The 20790-nt window shown below is 44.8% G+C and overlaps 1 protein-coding gene across 1 annotated transcript in view; it reads right to left on the bottom strand.

Moving 5' to 3' along the window:
- Positions 1-20790, bottom strand: part of zzef1 (zinc finger, ZZ-type with EF hand domain 1) — a 51765-nt gene that overhangs the window by 16366 nt on the left and 14609 nt on the right. The window contains exons 20-45 of the mRNA XM_083781991.1: positions 20345-20466; positions 20115-20237; positions 19724-19893; positions 19550-19631; positions 14995-15196; positions 14412-14536; positions 14093-14327; positions 13839-13918; positions 13190-13280; positions 12497-13022; positions 11881-12045; positions 9501-9620; positions 9117-9278; positions 8435-8567; positions 7491-7629; positions 6423-6588; positions 5728-5990; positions 4924-5105; positions 4052-4529; positions 3355-3440; positions 2971-3111; positions 2558-2844; positions 1853-2027; positions 1470-1602; positions 1125-1351; positions 353-661 (exon numbers count right to left, since the gene is read on the bottom strand). Coding sequence (XP_083638117.1) covers positions 353-661; positions 1125-1351; positions 1470-1602; positions 1853-2027; positions 2558-2844; positions 2971-3111; positions 3355-3440; positions 4052-4529; positions 4924-5105; positions 5728-5990; positions 6423-6588; positions 7491-7629; positions 8435-8567; positions 9117-9278; positions 9501-9620; positions 11881-12045; positions 12497-13022; positions 13190-13280; positions 13839-13918; positions 14093-14327; positions 14412-14536; positions 14995-15196; positions 19550-19631; positions 19724-19893; positions 20115-20237; positions 20345-20466 — 4922 coding nt within the window. The remainder of the gene's footprint in view (positions 1-352; positions 662-1124; positions 1352-1469; positions 1603-1852; positions 2028-2557; positions 2845-2970; positions 3112-3354; positions 3441-4051; positions 4530-4923; positions 5106-5727; positions 5991-6422; positions 6589-7490; positions 7630-8434; positions 8568-9116; positions 9279-9500; positions 9621-11880; positions 12046-12496; positions 13023-13189; positions 13281-13838; positions 13919-14092; positions 14328-14411; positions 14537-14994; positions 15197-19549; positions 19632-19723; positions 19894-20114; positions 20238-20344; positions 20467-20790) is intronic.

Genomic DNA, 20790 nt, shown 5'->3' with positions numbered 1-20790 from the left:
TACCACCTTATGCCAAACGGTCCAGGTGAAAGGAGCGTTTTGAGATTTCTTTTTAAGGAAAACAAATTATGGGACCTCCTCCTCAGGCTGGTTAACAACCTCTTCCATGTGTACAGTACACGCGTACAGCGCCAGTGGAGAGGAGACACTATGCCGACTGTTGACTGAGATCACAACACGGTGTGTACCAAAGACCCAGTACTGGAGAAAAAAAGAACTGCCTCTGTCAGAGGCTATGTTGTTATAGTGACTTTTCAAAAAAAGAAGTCCTCTGCTTCTTTCATGTTTTTATGGGGAAGGGTGGGGACAATATTGAGGGGATGTATCCCATGGGTTCATTTTGATCACGCACCTGGAAGCAGATTTTGGTCTCCTCGTCCAGGCCCTCCAGCGGGTCGGGCCGGTTGGGGTCGGGGTCGTCGGCACAGCAGCTGGAGTGGTCCGAGTCGTGCTCCTTCTCCTGCTCCCGGTCGTCCCGTTCGGGGTCCTGCGCCATGGAGTGGATCTCCCTCTTGGAGCAGTACAGCATGACGGAGAGGATCTCCAGGTCTCGGAGCAGCCACAGCTTGCTGAAGCCCGTCCCCTTGCTGCACTTCCTCACCAGCAGCTGGGTCAGACCGGACCGCTGAATGGCCTCCTGGGCTTGTTCCACACCGTGTTTCTACACACGGGGACAACAACTATTTCAACTACCCAGTCTCACAGAATTACATAAATATGTACGGAATTACAATTCCGTACGTACTAGAAAACCCATAAATCGTGTTGAAATTATATATTTTTTATCCCACGATTTTTGTAACCCATTTTTTTCACCCAGTGTCAATTGTAATCCTGGGCACTAATTAAACTCCCTCTGCCAACCTGGGGAGAGCAATGGACTGATCTCATGCTTCCTTCCATGCATGAGGAGTCTAAGCCGCTTCTTTTCACCTGACCGGGGGGAGTTTCCCCAGCTGGACATAGGGCATGGAAGGAACACGTTATTCCAACGTTATTCCTTTCCCCTCCATCAGGCGCCCCAGCTGGGCAGGGGGAGGCATTATAGTAGCCGGGGAGCCACAGGCCCAAAAGCTCAAGGAATAGAGATTGACCTGTACTACCGACTGCGCCACAGTTTTTACCTTGAGCGTATTGTAGAGGCCCTTAAGGGCCAGAGAAAGGACCCAGGAAGCTTCAACGGCGTCAGGGGAATTGTTGTCCTGGCTGCTCTGCAGCAGGTGGCTGATGATGGAGGTGAAATTGCTCAGATAGTGGGTCAGCGGGGCCTGGGGGGTGCTCGGTCCCTCTGGCTGGCCCGGGAGAGCTGCTGTGCTAGAGTCCTGGGCTTGGATCAGCTGATAGTCCTTCACTGTAAAAGAATACAAAGAACACAGAGAACTCAAGAGTTTAGTGTCTGTCGGCATGGGGACGACTCTTTCCACATTCAGTGCCGTGTGACTGGGGAGTAATGCACTGAAGCAACTGACCCGTCTTTCTCTTGCGCGTCTTGACATCTACCACGGCAGCGTGGTTCTTTTCCGTAAAGTGCTTGAGCAGGATCATGTGGTGTTGCTCGTTGGCGTTGTCGATAAACACCGACTGGGTGCCCATGCACAATACCTATAGGAGAGAAGAGACATTTTAGTCTAGTTTTTATTTGTTGACAAACTTAGTTTGAACTCTTAGTTTTAGTCATCATAGCTTAGTTGTCATATAGTTTCAATTTAGTTTTTGTCAGTGAAAAAAGGTACTTTTTTTGTCATAGTCGACAAAAACAACAATGCAACTATCATAATGTTGTAGAAAATGGCTTTCAGGGGGAAAAAAAGAAAAGAAAAATAAAGCAGTGAAGGGGGGGGGGGGGTCTAACCTCTGGGAAGCCCACCAGAACCAGCAGAGTGAACAGGTTGGTGCGTTTGAGCGTTCGTGGCAGCTGCTGGATGCAGTGGTTGGTGAAGCAGGCGATCACTGGGCTCCACTGGGGACAGGCGTTCAGGCTGCGCAATATCTCAGCCACTGAGCACGCCCAGTCCAGACCGATACGACTACACACGAGGCAGGCACACACACACACACACACACACACACACACACACACACACACACACACACACACAGACAGAGAGAGAACAGTGGAGGGAAAAATATGTTATATGGCAATAACAGCAGCACTGGGGTAGTGAAAGTGCATCTAAAAACTAATACCAACAGCTGAGATATGGTTTTAAGCGGCAGTGGCTCAGGTGAGTGACACCTCCCCCAGAGTTAGTGTCGAAGTGCACTTGAGCAAGACTCCCTAATTGCTCCCGATGTGCAGGTTGGTGCCTTGCATGGTTTCCTCCGGCATTGGTGCGTGAATGTGCGTGTGAATGGGTGAATGTAATGCACAATCGCTATATAAATGCACCATTTACCATTCAAGCTGAGGAGAATAGTCAATATTGTTATTCCACAAGTGCGTAATTAAATAACTATGCGCGTACCACAAGATCTCCCGTGGTATTGTTAATGCACGTTGGGAGAGGTAGAAAATGACACACTGAAACTCCTGACGAGCGAAGGTCTGCATTTGTACCTGTCCAGACAGACGGCTCCGAGGCTGAAGAGAAGCTGCGTGCTCTTCCAGCCCACCATGTCGGCCGCGGCGGCCGCCGCCTCTCCTTGGCCGAGCAGCTCGTATTTGTCCGCCAGGGCCTCCACGACGGCAGCGTCGGCCTCGGCGGGAGCGATGCGGAGCAGCAGCTGACCCAGAAGGCCAAGGGTCAGGTGGTAGGTCTCGTTGAGGCAGCCGGCGTTGGAGATGACCACTCTGAAGAGCTGGGGAAGGATGGGGCTCAGGCTGGACAGGGACAGAGTGCTGCCCTGATGATGGAGAGCAAAATAATGTCAGGCATCGGATGAGATCACAGACTTGCAATGTTGATTTGACAATAATGAACTATTACTACTGCAATATAGAATATTAGCGTAAAATGTCCAAAGTCATACCGGTTTGGCTGGAGGCAACATGGCCGCCAGCAGGCCCAGGATCCTCTCTCTGGAACACTCTGAGAACACGTGCTCCTGTAGAGGGACCTGGGCCATCCTCTCCTGTAGAGGGACCTGGGCCATCCTCTCCTGTAGAGGGACCTGGGCCATCCTCTCCTGTAGAGGGACCTGGGCCATCCTCTCCTGTAGAGGGACCTGGGCCATCCTCTCCTGTAGAGGGACCTGGGCCATCCTCTCCTGTAGAGGGACCTGGGCCATCCTCTCCTGTAGAGGGACCTGGGCCATCCTCTCCTGTAGAGGGACCTGGGCCATCCTCTCCTGTAGAGGGACCTGGGCCATCCTCTCCTGTAGAGGGACCTGGGCCATCCTCTCCTGTAGAGGGACCTGGGCCATCCTCTCCTGTGGTACTGTGACCACATCAGCACCGTCGGACGTCGGAGAGGCGACCGCTTCCGAACAAGATTCTGAAGCTAAGGGTGATTTAAAAAAAAACATTAGGCCCAATAACAGAGTGGTGTCTCTGTTCAAACTTTAGCTATTGATAATAAGTTGCAATGTGTGCAGTTTGTTATCAAAGCCACAAAATCAGAGAGCAGTGCTTCTGCCGTGAGCCCAGTGTCCATGACATCATGGAGCCCATGGCCACTTTGAAATACTGAAATATCTAAAAACACATATTACCAACATAAAAACCCCAGGAAAGTGTTTCTTGTCTCCCAAACGTCATTAAAATAAGACCTGGTTGCAAAAGGGGTGAAGTGGCCCATTAAACATACACCCTTAAAACTAAGATACTCACAAAAAAAAAGAAATCGTATATTTTTTTAATTACAGATGAAGCCACTACGACCATTACGAGCCAAGAAACTGGCTAGCCTAGCAACCGAGTCTGCTGCGCTCTGGGAGAACAACACGGCTGAAACTTTTTATTTATTAGGTGTTCCATGATGCTGATTTGAAGTACGGATAGAAGGCCATTTCAACCAATAAGATTGCTGCCTCGAAACGACCTGTTGTATAATGGAGCATAACATTTTACATTATGCTGCATTGCCATGAGACTAACTGAGTCAGCTCTTACGTCGAACCACAGGAGAGAGGGTATCCTCGCTGGAAACGGAGGGGGTCTGGCTGAGGCTGGACGAATCCGACGTGCCTTGAGTCTCAAGCTTTCGGTTCTCCTCCTCGTCCTCGTCCTCCTCCCAGTATGGAGGAGAGGTTGCCTCGGAGGGAGCCGTGGGAGGAGAGGCTGCATCGGAGGGAGCAGTGGAAGGAGAGGCTGCAGCCTCGGAGGGAGCAGTGGAAGGAGAGGCTGCAGCCTCGGAGGGAGCAGTGGAAGGAGAGGCTGCAGCCTCGGAGGGAGCAGTGGAAGGAGAGGCTGCAGCCTCGGAGGGAGCAGTGGGAGGAGAGGCTGCAGCCTCGGAGGGAGCAGTGGAAGGAGAGGCTGCAGCCTCGGAGGGAGCAGTGGGAGGAGAGGCTGCAGTGGGAGGAGAGGCTGCCTCGGAGGGAGCCGTGGGAGGAGAGGCTGAATGTGTATTCTCCGTGCTCAGTGCTTTGATCTAAACAGAGGCAAGATGGAGCAAGTTATAAGAACAGGAAGGAACAGGAAATATGTTGTTAACTCATGGACCATTGTGTTCACTACGAGAAACACGGGATGTATGGCAGTTGGTGAAAAAAGCAGATCTACAAGCTCACAATGCATCGCGATGCAAAGCTTTGTGAGCTTATAGATCTGCTATTTTCAAATGGCCGTGATTAAAATAGTAAAAGTACAGTATTTGGCTCTGAGATGTAGTGGAGTAGAAGTACAATAATTGGATATTGGAAATACTCAAGTAAATTACAAATACCTCAAAATCTACAGTACAGTACAGTAAGTACAGTACTTAAGCAAATGTACTTAGTTACTTTCCACCACTGGGAATTGCAGAGTATTAAATGACATGTCACCTTGTCCCTGGGTGACGAAGGGGAGCAGATGGCCGCCGTGCTGCCCGGAACAGAGGAGGTGTCCGTGGTGGCGGTGGTGCTGAGATCCTGGGAGGATTGGGGAGAGACTGGACACTGCAGCTCGCTGTCAGAGATAGACTCGTTGGAGGTCAGAAGTGACAGCAGGGCAGAGGAACGCAGACCTATAAAATGTATGGGGAACGTTTGACCGAATACATATTTAGGCGCTTTATGTGGTAAATGCAAAACAGTGTTGCTGTAGCTGAAGATGAGCTTTGCCTTGTATAATGTTATTAATTATACAATAACGAAATAAGCTCAATAACTGTATTTAATGTTAAAAACATTTTTTTTTAAATGTTGCGGAAGAGAGGAAGACGGACAACTCTGTTCACTTCATGGGGCCAGTCCAATGGCGCTCTTCTACATCGACTTCTATTGGCGAATAGTGACAAAGGCCTGAACCGGAACTTTACGGAATGCATTGGAGTCTATAGGCTTTACAGTGACAAACAAGTTACATGAACCACGTGACCGGGCTGTTTTCTGCCCCCTCAATGTCGTAACTCTGTCTTACTCTATGGCTCTATTCATTAGCAGTTTTTTAAACGTCTATATATAGACGTTTTTTAACGGCCATTTAGACATCTAATAGCCTGAAAAATGCTCAGTGGGATGGAACTTAAATATATGTCGAGGAACCTTCTATGCCAATGTGGAATGGCTCTTAACTTAAAAATGGAAATTCTATTTCTAGGCTCAGCTCTTGACCCGAATTGAAAACGACGTCTCCCTAGTACCAACCTTTGCCCGTTTGTCCCTTGAGCAAGCACTCGGTTATGAGTTTGGAGCAGCGTGTCTGCAGGTCTGAGGCCAGGGTCAGGGTGCTGGCGTCTAGAAGCTCTCCCTCCAGCTGGCTCTTGCTGCTCAGGTCCGACGTGTACAGGGCCAGCGCCGCAAACAGCAGCCACGAGTAGTTGTGTATGTATGGCTGAATGAGCCGGTGGCGGTCACTGATGCGTATGGTCACCATGGGGAACACCGTGATCCGATGGGTGGGCAGGTGGCTGGAGGCCAACAAAGAAATTGAGTGAGGTAAATGGGAATAGGTGTCTAGTGTTAACCCATTTAGACCCGACACCAGATTCTACGACAGTTTTCTGAAAAACCTATGTTTCTAAATCAGCGGTTCTCAAACTCTCTCATGTCAAGTGTGGCAAATCAGTTTAACGCTTTAATCGCTTTACATCGTAAAGCGACGTTAAACTGATTTGCCACTGAATTTGCCACTCACTTGACATCCATCCACCCTCTACCATGACATCCAAAGTAGGGATGTGTTAAGAGTGTAACAACTAGAACCTGCATCCCTAGTCTGAGCATGTCATAGTAGTCGAACATTCAGCAAAAACAGCAGATCTACAAGCTCACAATGCATCACATGTTGTAGAGAGGGTTATAGTAGATAAAGTTTTTAAAGTTAAAATTGTAAGTGCTACCTGTCGGGATACTTCTTTGCGTTATAACAGCCGAAGCACAGGTCGAAATCCTCACACACGTTGCAGTTGATCCTGCTGCCTACGATGAGGCCCTGGCAGTGGTCACAGGCATACTCCATGTTCACCATCTCGTGGTCATCCTCATGCCCCTCCGGCTTGGCACCGCCTGGGTCAACCCATACATGGACACACAGCACTTAGAAACACTAGGAATATTATATCCTACAGTCAGAAACACTAGGAATATTACATACTACAGAAACACTAGGATATTACATACTACAGAAACACTAGGAATATTACATACTACAGAAACACTAGGATATTACATACTACAGAAACACTAGGAATATTACATACTACAGAAACACTAGGAATATTATATCCTACAGTACATACCAACGATGGGACATTTGAGTATGATTTTTATTTATTTATATATATATATATTTTTACATAGCGTATACTATATACCTATTATACCATATCATCGCTGTTGGGTGGAACCCTTGTATGCCCAAAACCGTTACTTATGGGGAAAAATGAATTTATGATTTTGTCACAAGCTGATGTGAACAATTCTCATTGGTTAGCTGTCATAGGTACTGGGGGCCTTTTGGAAATGGGAAGGTCCTCGGTTCACGCCCGGGCTTTGTGTGTCCAAGTCTCCCTGAGCAAGCCACTTAAGCCCTAACTGCTCGTCGGTCCTCATAGTTAGGACGGGTTAAATGCAGAGGTCTAACTTCACGTATGCGTGCAAATTTATTGTGACAGAAACAACACCCCCTTTCCACTTTCAAGCAAAATGTCAAAAAAATAAGTTGATGTTCCCAACTTTTGTGTGATGCCGTCATACGAAGACGTATAGAACAGCACATTTAGCGATAGTAAAAGTACATTGATTTTACACACTTTCCTCACATAAAGTTTTGAGCACTTTTTTTTTCATAGAATAGTGCAATTTCTGAAGAAAAGTTGAAACATGGAGATACAAGGTTTCTGCCTGACGGTGACGATAAGATACAAAGCTGCTAGTATAATGATCAACAGATGTGTGTGAGAGCTCACTGAGGAAGCAGGTTTTGCAGAGGTCCATGTCCATGCACTGCAGGCATCGATAGCGGTGCCAAGGAGCGATCCTCTCACAGCCATCACATGACATCACCACGTTGAACAGGTCACAGTAGCGTGCGATGAACATGTGCATCTGTGGACAGCACCATCAAATTCAATTAATATGGCTGTCAATGGGATTTGCATTGCTCGAACATAACATTAACTAATTCTGTATATTAAAATTGCCGTTCTGAAATTTCTAAATTCTAAAGCCTAATACTAAACTAACACTTAAAAGTAATACCTTACAGTAAATATTTGGCCCTGTCGCAAACTGAGATCCTGGTTCTTTTGTGCACATCATTCCGCCGTCAAATATTTGCTGATGCACACAGCGGATCTTGCATCACTACAAAGGGTATCCTCAATAACTTTTGTTTGCACTCTCAACAGCGAAGAACGAACTGCAAATATTTGAATGCAAACCAAAGATACTGTCACACACACACAACCATGCTAACTGTGAATGTATTTAACACCGTAAATGCACTGTACAAGGTGGGTGGAGAAGAGGTTCTAGCCATTACAGTGTACTAGGTGGATGGCGCCATCCAGTGGTGTAACATCATGGTGATAGGCCCTGTTGTAGATATTTCAGCATGCAACCAAGAGGAAAATGACTCATACTGGATCTCTTGTCCACTAGTCCCTTCCTAACATTTTAATCTAGTTTTTATTTGTTGACGAAATTGTCAATATATTTAGTCTTAGTTTTAGTCATCATAGCTTAGTTTTCATATAGTTTCAGTCAGTGAAAAAAGGTAGTCGACGGACATTATTCGTCATAGTTTTAGTCGACAAAATCAACACCGTTTCAGACATGAATGTGTGTATGTTTGTGTGTGTGTGTGTGTCAGTTCTTTTCCCTGGAGTATTTGTTCACATTATAATCGTACCTTTCTCCTGTCGTCCATGGAGCCCTCCTCATCGATCTTGTCATACCATTTCATAAACATCCCGTCCACACACTCATCCATCCAGTCCTGGTTTTTCTTGTAGTCTGCTATTTCATCCTCCTCTGTCCACTGACTGTTGAGTTGAAGTCACATCAGATAATGATTACTCTTAGCACTCGTGCATTTTTGTTTTCAGAAAATTTCTTGGTCAACTGAATACTGTCTGATAGCAACAATGTGTGACTGTAGCCCATGTGCACTCATTTCTAGTGACATACTGTACAATCTTCATAGCGTCTCTGCTACCTTTGACACATACTATTGCACTAGAAGTAGTGCTGTGAATCTTCTATCTCACGATTCGGTTCTGATTTGGAGATTTTTTGATTAAAATTGATTCAAAAGTATCTGAAGAAAATCGATTCTCATTAAAAAAAAAATCCCAATCAGTTTTATCTCAATTATTTCAGTCATTGTATATTTTGAATAGTTTATAATGAGAATCGAGACTCTAATTCGAATGGATTTTTTTTCCATGAGCTTGGAAATCAGACAATGAAACCCCAAGTACTTTGGTGGGTCTATTTTTCTAACCTTTTTGTGCAATAAATACCATGTACATGCACTTGTTTAAAAACACCTCACAGTGGAGCGCGCTCTCTCCCTGCCATGTCTCTGTTACCTGATGGCAATGTCGTGAACACTGATGTTTTCCTGTGACATGCTGAGCAGTAGGTCGGGCAGCTTGATCTGCAGGAACAAGGCGAGGTCCTGCACGCCCCAGTGCATGTCTAGAAGGTGCAGCAAGCAGGTCTGCACACAGGACAGGGCAGGCAACAGTGCTCTGTGGACATAATAGCATGTAAGATGTGTTTAGAGGGTAGCTTGGATTTTATGATTTATGATTATGATTTTACGATTGGGCCTTTTGAATCAAAGGCTTTCAGCTTTCAGGACGAAACAAAAACTACACAGGGAAGACATATTTGAATATTATAACAACACACTATTAGAGTAATGTTAACTCCATAGACACATACACTTTAATAGTATGACGATGCCTTACTTCTCATTGAGGCTGCTGAAACCTTGCACTGCCTCCACCAGCATCAGAACCAGCTTGTGGTAGGAACACTGGACCTCCTCTCTCAGCTCCTGCCCACTGCCGGACAGCTGAGAGTAATAACTGGTAGGAAGGAGAAGGAAGAGAATAGCTTGAACAGGAGTCATTAGCATAACATCATTCTCTAACCCCTAAAAGGAGAATACCAAGGGAAACGGCACGCAAGGCCCTTCTGGGAAGACTAATAATAATGTTCTGACAAAATGCATGAGGTGATTATGGATGGGGCTTGCATGATCAAATGTTGGCTTTAAAAGAGGGACCTACACCCAGTATCACTTTTTTAATCTGCTCTGAAGAAGGCTAACGTGTCATAAAATATGAGAAATTGCGTCTGAGCCAGTCTTGCATCTTTTATTTTTGAGTGCCGCCTTTTCCCCACTTTGTTGGTTTATGAGTTAGATTATTGTCTCCACCAGGCCGAAGGCATGGGGAGAGTACACGTTTTGCACTCCGTCCGTGTGTGTGTGTTGTAACGGTTTGTTATAGATCATGGATCTGGGGTGCCAGCCAGGCAGTTGTATCCTGACAAAATGTTAATTAAGAGGGTAAACCGTTGCATAAGGCTGTGCAGCTTAATGTGGTCCGCACCACACTGCACACCCTGTAGTCACTTATAACACAATAAACACAGACACGGCAGATTGCAGTTAATAAGTTGTATATATTGTAATGTTCAAAGCACATAAGTTCACCACAGTTCAGTTCAGTAATCAGTTCCCATCGTATATACAGCCCGTGCACAAACGCAAAACCCGACAGTATGTTTCCTGTACCTGCACGGTATCCGTTAGGTTGTAACCCCGAACCCCTCAGCTGTTCTGTTGTGTACCCTCGTTCTTTACTCACTCACTGACGTACAAGTGTGGGGTTAAATCCCCACTGTTCCAAGGTGCCCGATCCAAACGATCCCCGGGGAGTCCTCCTCTGTGTGATCCTCTCCACAATGTATATCCAAAACGATAACGCTCCGAGTGCACAAAGAATTATGAACTAAAAGGGTTACTGGCTAAACGAACGTAACCGCGAGTTGCAAACACACACCTCCAGCCTCCGCCGCTGCCACAGCACTAACTCCTGCCGCTAGCCAGGTGTGACGTCAGGACATAAAAATAACGTATCAGTCTGGAGTGAACTGACGGCACCAATGGGCGTGCGTGGTGACGCACAGCTAATGGCCACAGTGTGTGTGTGTGTGAGTCCGTCCGTCCGTTACCAACTAACCTCTGGCACTGTTAAAGGACCACTTCACCACTTTTCAACCTATCTTCATATAATAGGTCCTCACTAATAATCATGAAGAAAATGGCGCAATTTTTTTCTACTCGGTATGTGTCTCATAGGAGGGCTGTGGGCAGTTCAGAAACAGTCTTCCAGTGACATCATCGATGGGGAATACAAGCTAATAGAAACTGCAGGCTTACTAGTCCTGAAAAGTTGCAATGCGAAAATGGAAGCCATCGTTCTCACGATAATTAAAATCTAAATATTTTTGTAAAGAAATATTGTTTAAAAAAATATCTGCCTCATGATGATGTCACTGGAAGACGGTTTCTAAACTGCCCACGGCCATCCTATGAGACACAGACTGAGTAGAAAGAAATCATGCCATTTTTTCATGATTATTAGTGAGGACCTATTATATGAAGATAGGTTGAAAAGTGGTGAAGTGGTCCTTTAACGATGAACCTCTGCCCCAAATGTATTACTCCTCCAGATTCTGGAGAATCCGGCAAATTGTTACACACTATCTCTATAGTCATGTGTCTGTCCGACTGATCTGTCCGATATTTCATATTCCATCCTAATTGGCTAACATTGCCTTTCAAAGTTTGCAGGATTGCCCCGTTTTGAACAAAAAGCCTAAAATCATGAACACAGCGTGCAATTTACGTGAAATCTTTCACAGACAATATATCTCACCCTTTTCACATTGGCCTGTTATAGCGCCACCAACAGGTGGATTTTTGCAAAACCCATTTTTGGAACAGAATGCCTCAAATCATCCAATTGCCATCCAAGGCGTGAGAAGAAATGGCACCCTTTTCACATTGGCCTATTATAGCGCCACCAGGAGGCCACAACCTGACCTGCCCTGGTAGAGACTAGTGCCGAAGGGCACTTTATCTAGTTGGATCTGTGATGTACAACGGCATGGAATCAACAGGACATTGATTCCCAACCCATAAAACTATTAACCTAAGCGAGACAGTTCATTTTCTAGAGGGCATGGTTCAAAGCTCACAAAATGTCCATTGCACAGTCTTGATCGATAGTACAACATTTATATTATGAATCACCCTATATTGCCTGAGTGGAATACCTTGTGAAGTCTTTCTGGCATGCCAGCAGCTCCTGTAGGAACAGAATGCACGGGGCCTGGAAGAGATGTGGTGTTCCCAGGGACTGCAAACACTGTTGAACCGTCTCCAGGACCTTGCACACGCTCAGAGCCTGGGCTTTGTTTAGGGACAAGGTCTGCAGAATGCTGCAAAAAATATAATACTAATAAAAAAATCACACCTGTGTGAAGTGAGGGGCGCTCTTATCATACATCATCTCATTCCGGCCAATCACAATTTGCGTCCTCACTTTTGTCTTTCATTGTCAATGACATTCAATGTTTGCGTTTCTGTTGTCCTTGTGTTAGGACAATGTTTGTGTTTACACAAATCCTCAAAAGGTAAACATAGCACCCCTCAAAAAATAGCAAATATTAATTTTGTCGTCAATTAGGAATCACACAAGGAACTGTGGATTGTGATAACTAAGCCCGAGTGCTGTGCAGACAAACAAAGGAATAATAAGCCTGATGTATGTATATACTTTTGCTCGACCGGTGCCGCACCGATCTACAAGCTCACAACACATCGCGTACTAGACCTGCTATATTTCCCAGCACATGGAACGGGAGAATAAACGAAGCAACGGTTACACACCTGGCCGTGGTGAGAGCCTGGTCCTTCATGTAGTTGAGGATGTCTTTGAGGATGGGGTAGCGCTCTCTGACCGAGGGCACCGTGCGGGGCTCCTCCATCGAGCGGTAGGAGAGCAGGCGCAGGCACCCACGACTAAAGGTGGCTTTGCGGGGGAAGGTGGAAGGGGACGCCGGCTCAGCCGTCTGGGACGAGACACTCTCTGTGGATCCCCTGCGGCCATGATGGCCGGTGGACCCACCGCCAGGCCCCACCTCAGAGGACGAGGAGGAGGAGCTCGGGGCCTGAGCCTTAAGGAGCTGGCTCTGACCTTTGGCCTCGTCGTCTCCCTCGGGTGCTGCTGCTGTTGCCGCCTGGGTCCCCGGTGCCGAGGGGCTCGCCTGGAACATGGCTCCTTCTGACACTGAACCAGAGCGGAGGAGTGGAACACGAAGTGGAGGCATCGCCGTGGAGGCATCGCCGTCCTGGGAGGCTGCTCCGCTGGGGGCGAACCGGAACAGCAGGAGGCTTTTCTCGATGCAGGTCTCAGCTTTTAGAGAGACAGGAGGCAGGACCGTATTCATGCAGCCATTTTGTCTTATGTCATACTCACATAGTGACATAATAATGAAATAAGAGTAAAATGGCTGCCATGTCAATATGGTTACATTTGCAGCCCATCAAAAATACTCAAAAGGAAGGCGGCAGTTTGCTCACCCAGCGTCTCCATCGTGACCTCGCCATGACCTGCCTCCTTCTCGTCAGGAACATTCAATTTGCCAACCAGGTATCTCTGCTTCATTTCCAACTTAAGAAAAAAAAAAGACAAAAATACAAAATACGTTATTAACACTACTTTTGTCGGGGAATTTTTCAGAATAAAGGCGTGTCAAGCAGTTGGGCTCTGAAAAGCCCCGCCTTCCATTTCTCCCAAAATCTGGGAGGTATAATGTTCCATTCCACTACCTCATCTGGTCTCTCTTTAGAAGCGAAGCGTTAATATTTCAAAAAGATAAATAAACCTTCCAAGGAAGGGACTGCACACTCCAGGGAACAGAGACGGACAACTTATTGCATCATCAACTTATTTAATAGTACGACACGTGCAAAAAACCCCATCGAAGAAAATGTACCTATATTAAAGTATTAATCCTTAAATATACCGTAGTTGGTTTTACTATATTATTTTGTCTATTATTATTATAGCAGTCTGTCTGTATGCAAGCATGCGTTTGTTTAGTGCGTCTATGTTGTTAGATCGGTGAGTCTTGAAGAGGTCCCATGTCTTTCTTTTTGGTGAGAACCACTGGACTACACAACCGGCAGTAATACGTTCAATTAGATGAGTCCTTCCAAAAACACTCACCATCCATGTTCTGATGCCATCCGCCAGGGAGTACACGTGTACAAAGTCTTCATTCAGGCACGGCTTGCCGCCCTGACTGACTACTTGTACAAAAACAAGAAGCAGAGGAGAAGTCATAAATGCTTTATCTTGATGAACCTTCTATTTTACTATAAGAAGCTCCATTAAAGCAGGAATCCGACATTAAAAGTACAAACTATAACCATGCGAAATAGTGTCATGCCTTGTGACCAATAATTATAATAAACCCTTACCATAGATGTGTAGGGCATTGCTCAGGGCCGGTGTGTGGTACACCATGGCTGCCCAGATGGCATTCACAGCCTGGTCGACCTTTGGCCCGGTGCCTATCTCATTCCTCATTGGTTGCTTTCTACAGGACTGCATGAGGGTCCTCATCAGCTCGCTTCTGCTGTCGGTTGAATCCTGTGAAGGATTCCATCTGGCAAAGTCTTCCAGGAAGCTTGTGAATTCTTCAGCATGGCATGTCTGTGTGAAGAAGATGAAGAAAGCTCAGCAACACACGACATGGTACATATAATACACAACTACAATAAACACCACAGAACATACCTGGTTTGTCTGTGTACACACATCCCTTGATTCATGCAGTCCGTGTTTGAAAACTGGTTTCCATAAAGGCGAGGACTGAACATGGGACATCTTCACTGCTGGGAGCTCCTTCACACTGCGGATCTCTGTGTCGGGATGGAGAAAACAAAATGTTGGTTATATAAAGGCCAGGCAACAACAACGTCTTATGCACATCTGATCGGCTCAGATCGTGCGTAGGGGGGCCAGCATGAAATATAACTTTTAAAGCCATGAAAAAAGGCTCACACCCCATATAGAATATCTACTGATTCAGTCTTTTTTTCCTTCTCAATCAGCTGTTAGCTGTTCTTCATTTTCTCCTCAGTTCAGTCAATTTGTCAATTCTCCCCCATGTTGTACAGGCCCCGTCGCTGTGAAACCACTACCGTTTGGTCTGCGGAGGGTGTAGACAGGAACGGAGAACACCCTCCTCTGTTGTCTTCCCACCCGTGATCACAACCAATTCCCGCCAAGCCGGAGTGGCGGCTGAGAAACGCCAGTCTTCGTGGTGGTGGGCAGCGTGATCTGTTGACATGAGCCTGTCACAAACATGAAGTCTCACCGTACGGGGACTTCAGGGCCATCGTCCTAGACGCCAAGCGACCCATGAGGCGAGCCACCAGCAGCTGCAGGTCAGACATCCAGGAGACTGTGATGTCTGGCAGGCCCAGAGCGGTCACAGAGAACTTGTAGCCCCACTCATTGTTGCTGCTGTCGGAGTGGAAGAGGAACTGCAGCTGAGGGCCCGTGTCAAACGTTACTTTCTGCAGGAGGAAAGACAAGTCATAGTTGTGAGCAGTGGAGCCTGCCTGGAAAATGACAAGGGGGGTCCTTTTTGTGGGCGTGGCCAAAAGTGGGCGTTACCAAAAGGTGGGCGTGGCCAAAAGGTGGGCGTGACAATGGCCGTCAGATTTTGACAGCTTCAAATTTGTGTTAAAAATAATATAACCCAATTGACTCCAGTCCTCTCTGTTTAATTAACTACAGTAAAAGCATTACTTTTGCACAAAAAGCACTTTTGGGTGACACTACAGCTCTTGTCATTATTTCTGGATACAAAATGCAATCATATTCACCACAATTGCCCAAGAGATGGCTTATTGACATTACATTCCTCCTGGATAGATGGTTGTGAATGGCCCATTGACATCCCACAATCAAAATAGGAATAGCAATGGCCTGATTGATAGCTAAGATCATTGTTCCAGACCCCTTAATGAACACCTAGGAATGGGAAACTAAACTGAGTTCAAACCATATTTACATTTTTTTTAATTCTAAAGTCAAAAGTGCCCCAAGTTGAAGAATCACCCACATATATCTAACTATAAAGTGCTATGACTACATAAAAAGCAATTATAGTGCTGTCTAGATTGATTTGGTGTGTGTGTGTGTGTGTGTGTGTGTGTGTGTGTGTGACACAAGTACAGCACAATAACAGTGAAGATGCATATCTACAAGCTCACATTAGCCTATTCAAAAGACAGTGTTTGGCAATGACATCTGTTTTACAGAAGCTAAGAACATAACAGTGGAATATATCTATCTATATAATGAAACTATATGTATAAACTATGCATATAACCATGAAGTGCTATGACTACATAATGTGTGGGGTCAAACTAGGGGTTTTTCATTACTCTGAATCCATTAAAAGCATTACTTTTGCACAAAAAGCACTTTTGGGTGACACTACAGCTCTTGTCATTATTTCTGGATACAAAATGCAATCATATTCACCACAATTGCCCAAGAGATGGCTTATTGACATTACATTCCTCCTGGATAGATGGTTGTGAATGGCCCATTGACATCCCACAATCAAAATAGGAATAGCAATGGCCTGATTGATAGCTAAGATCATTGTTCCAGACCCCTTAATGAACACCTAGGAATGGAAAACTTAACTGATGCATTAGGCCTGTGTAAATGTGCCAAATGAGAACAAATAAAAACACTATATAAATAAGATTTGTGTTGTTATTTTCGCTTATTTTGAGCTTGAAGTTGTTTTCACAACTGGTTGCTTATTTCTCTCGCAGAATCTGGCAACATCATTTGTTGTTGACGGTAGCTCTGTAGCCTAGGCGGGCCAATACACTTTTACAAAATACCATTGTTAATATTTCCTTCTCTGCTATTTCTGTTAGCCAGTTAGTACCATACTAGTATTATCTTCAAAAACGATCGGTTACAATTAACGGATTTTATCGCGAAATTGGTTTAGCAAATGACTTTACTAGCATGGAAGCACTAGCATGGAAGCTGTAGTTGGCTTTGTTAGCAAGGGTTCCCCCACACCAAACAGACACATTAGCTGCCTGCACACAACACAAATAGTATTGTTGTTGTTACTTGTTGCATTAGAGATAATAGATTAGCCTACTTAATTTCTACACAATTAGATAATGTAGAACCATTGTCATTTTGATCGTTTGCCTGTTATCTCTCCTTTAAAAAAATATAGTCTACTGTATTTATTTGGCATTTTGTAATGAACAAACAAACATTAAAATAACAGTCTCAGATGCATTAGGCCTGTGTAAATGTGCCAAATGAGTACAAATAAAAACACTATATAAATAAGATTTGTGTTATTATTTTGGGCTTGAAGTTGTTTTCACAACTGGTTGCTTATTTCTCTCGCAGAATCTGGCAACATACTGTTGTTGTTGACGGTAGCTCTGTAGGCTAGGCGGGCCAAGACACTTTTACAAAATACCATTGTTAATATTTCCTTCTCTGCTATTTCTGTTAGCCAGTTAGTACCATACTAGTATTATCTTCAAAAACGGTTACAATTAACGGATTTTATCGCGAAATTGGTTTAGCAAATGACTTTACTAGCATGGAAGCACTAGCATTACTTTAGCAGGGAACCTTCACTTTACTCAGTTACTCTCTGATGTTTGACGAGGGTGTCCCCCCTTGTCCTGCGTGGGGGGGCCCACTCCAAGCGGGGGGGGGGGGGGCACTCCAAGCGGGGGGGGGGGGGGGGGTGTGTTTACAGTCTAAGTGCCTCTGAGACTGTCTGAATACAAAGCGACGGTCTGCGCATGCGCGGTCAGACTCAATCGGGGGGGGGGACACTGTGTCAATGCCACAGACAGGGCCAGGCGCGCCTGCCAAGGAAGAGATGCCGGAGCTTCGATATATTGTTTTGTGTCGATGTTAAGACACTCTCAACGTCTGGTCCATGGACCACCAGCGGTCCAAACGGACCATTACAGGTCTGTAACTGTAACTAAAATGGAAAAAGATTTACCAAACTTCTGGGCCAATTTTTAGGGTGCACGACATACATGGACCCTTACAGGTCCATTTGTGCCCAATTAAATAAGTGCTGAAGATTTTACAGCGCAGATTCTACAAATGTGACCGCTCCCAGTATTTTCAACCACAAGTCGGCAGTAATGAAACTAAACTACACAATAGGCCAAAATACTTTTTTTTTTTTTTTGCCACATTAACACAGTTGGAATGTTAAAGAATGTTTTTATTCCATCAGAAAGTCGCTTTAGTGTCATTAAGTCGTTGTATTTACATTGCAAAAATGTCTCTATAATTACAGATTATTTGCCGTATTTTGGGGGTGTGAACAATCCTGCACGTATTTACATAGAGTCGTTTCGATTGGCCATAGCTATCTTTGTTCTCCAGTTATAGTAGCCGTGCAGTGTGTTTCTGTGACAATAGTAAATACAACATCAGCATTGTTAACTTGATATGATGCTGTTGGATGTTGTAATAAAAGTATAAATTAACTGATTTACCCGTCGTCCACTGAAGAAAAAATAAGTTGCTGCCAGTTTGTTTGTGGTCTCCACACCACACGCGTTCTGACGATTGTCTTAGTTGTAAATCCATTCTTCTGCCCTTTATTTCAGTGCACACATGTGCATGTTTAGCACTGTGTTTTAATCTTTGTAACATTATTACCGTTGGATGCAGCTGCCTGATGATCAATACATGAATTAATAACATCGCGTGTTGCGGTGAAATCCGTCTTTTAAATAATTTGATCAATCCATGACATTGTTGTTGTTAGAAGAACAGCTCAAATATTGAATGTGAAGACAATTATAGTGTAGTACAAATCCTGGTGTGATCTTCTTAAAAGTGGAAACTTTCGTCTAAGGTATTTTTTCCCCTGACTTTCTGTTGGTAAGGTTTTAACTCTTTCACATCAGTGCACGGCTGATTCAAGCCATGTATTTAGGGGTAAAAAGGTACCTTTGTACATAATAATGTAATGTAAACATACAGCATTTTTAAATTTAGCAATTAAAAGCATGGGTCTAAAACTACAAGTAACTTCATGGAATAAATTATAGCCTACTTGCAGTGTTAGCTGCAAGTAGTTTTACTCCACATGTATTCTTCTTTTACTAAGTGTCCACTCAAGTCATTCTCTGCAGTTGACAGCTAACCTACGTAGTGGTTAGTGGATGGGGGGAGTGTTTATGCAAGTATCTAGGGGTGGAGACAAGTATCTATTGTCACACCCATTCCTGGGCTCAAATTCTAGGGAAACTTTGAAAGGGGAATTCTCTAAATTGACATTTCTGGTTCAACAAGATTCAAATGGTCATATCTTATCATTTTCCCCCCAATTTCAATGAGCAATACATCATATGAAAGGTCACAGTGTGCAGTTTCATAATATGTAAATAACTGAAAAATGTCCCCCTTGTATATCAAACCACTGTCCCCGGTCACAAATGTCTTCTAAATCATGACATGTTTCTATATCAGTGATGCTCAAACTATTTCATGTCAAAGACCCCAAATATTATTATGTATTTGGCTGCCGGAACCCCTTCTCAAAATATGTTGTTTCAGAAACACCCAGAAGCAAAGATTTGAGTTAAAACATTCACTGTGAAAGAATATACTGTATATTCAAAGAATTTAACACATTTTCACGATGAGAAAAAAAGCAGATCTACAAGCTCGTAGCGTGGCACTCGGTGCAGTGCTATGAGTTTGTAGATCTGCTATTTTTGAAAAATCGTGAAACAGCAAAAGTTCAAAATAATGGTTCTAGGGGTTAAAAGCTATGAGGTGACACAGATGCATGTTAAGAAACAAGTTGATGGCGCTGACACACGTCTTACCTTTGGCCACTTCTCTGTTCCGACCTTCATGTCATAACGAACCTTTCCGCCTCTGGCATCAGTGAACTCCAGGTAGTCATACCTGGCAATATTCAGAGACAACGGTAAATGTCATGTGTTCGTTATGTCAAAAATGACAGGAGGATGTCTAAGGTTTTTACTTTGCCCGTTCACCTTTTCTCCGTCTCGCAACGCTCATCGAATTCCACCTCAAAGGAGGTGGCGCCCGGGCAGGCAAAGATGGTGGTCTCATGGCGGCTGTTCTCATAGTTGTGAGGAGACTCCATGTTCCAGGTTCTCAGGACCACCGGCTGCTGTGGCTGTTGGCAGCTTTCCTGGTCCACCTGAAACAAAGGTTGTTAAAACAATTATCCACTTGAACCACGTGTGACCTACTAGGCTACTACACAGTAGGTCCGCTACATTTTTCCCTCTATAACAAATCTTTGCTAAAAATAGCAGATATACAAGCGCACACACACACACACGCACACGCACACGCACACACACACAGTTAATTGACTTAATGGTCCCATAGCAATCACCGATAGGAGTGTGGGCCCACCTTGGAGAAGATGTCTCCTGTGTCACTGGAGAGATTTTTCAGAAGCTCTACCAGAGAAGAGAAGCTCTTCAGCAGCATACTGTGGGGGATGTCCAAGGAACACAGCTCCAGCAGGAATATCATCTGATGAGGCACAACACTTATTAGCACAGTTTTAATGACACTGCTGCACAGTGCACTGTCCTATCTCGTTAACATTATTAACAAATGACAATGGAAGAATGTATTACCAGTTGTCTGGTCACCATGGCCAGGATGGAGCTGCTCAGTTTGTCAGTGATTTCAGCCCCACTATATTTCTCCAGCAGGGAGCTCAGCACAGCCTTGGTGCTGCCTAAGAACTGATCCACATCTAGGAGGAGGAAAGAGATGGACTCAATACAAATCTCTGGCTGTTCGTTAAACTGTTGAGCCAACACAATAAAAACAGCTTGTTATTTTTGCTCCCAATCTGATCATTTAATTTTGAGTATCTGCTGATACAGATTTTCCCCGATCCGATATTTTTATAAAACAGCCATATCACAATAGTACAATATCCAAAATCACAGACAATATCCAGTCTAATACCATGATATGGATATGATATTTGATACTTGGGATGTCAGGATCACTTTTTTCGGTCCTGATTCCATTCCGATCATTTGATAATGACGTGATCGGCCCCGATTTCCGA

The sequence above is a fragment of the Protomyctophum parallelum genome (genome assembly GCF_964188405.1).
Source record: "Protomyctophum parallelum genome assembly, chromosome: 1".
In the NCBI taxonomy this organism is placed as follows: Eukaryota; Metazoa; Chordata; class Actinopteri; order Myctophiformes; family Myctophidae; genus Protomyctophum; species Protomyctophum parallelum.
Note: the sequence above shows the minus strand (reverse complement) of the source record. Positions and strands in the feature narration are given on the sequence as shown.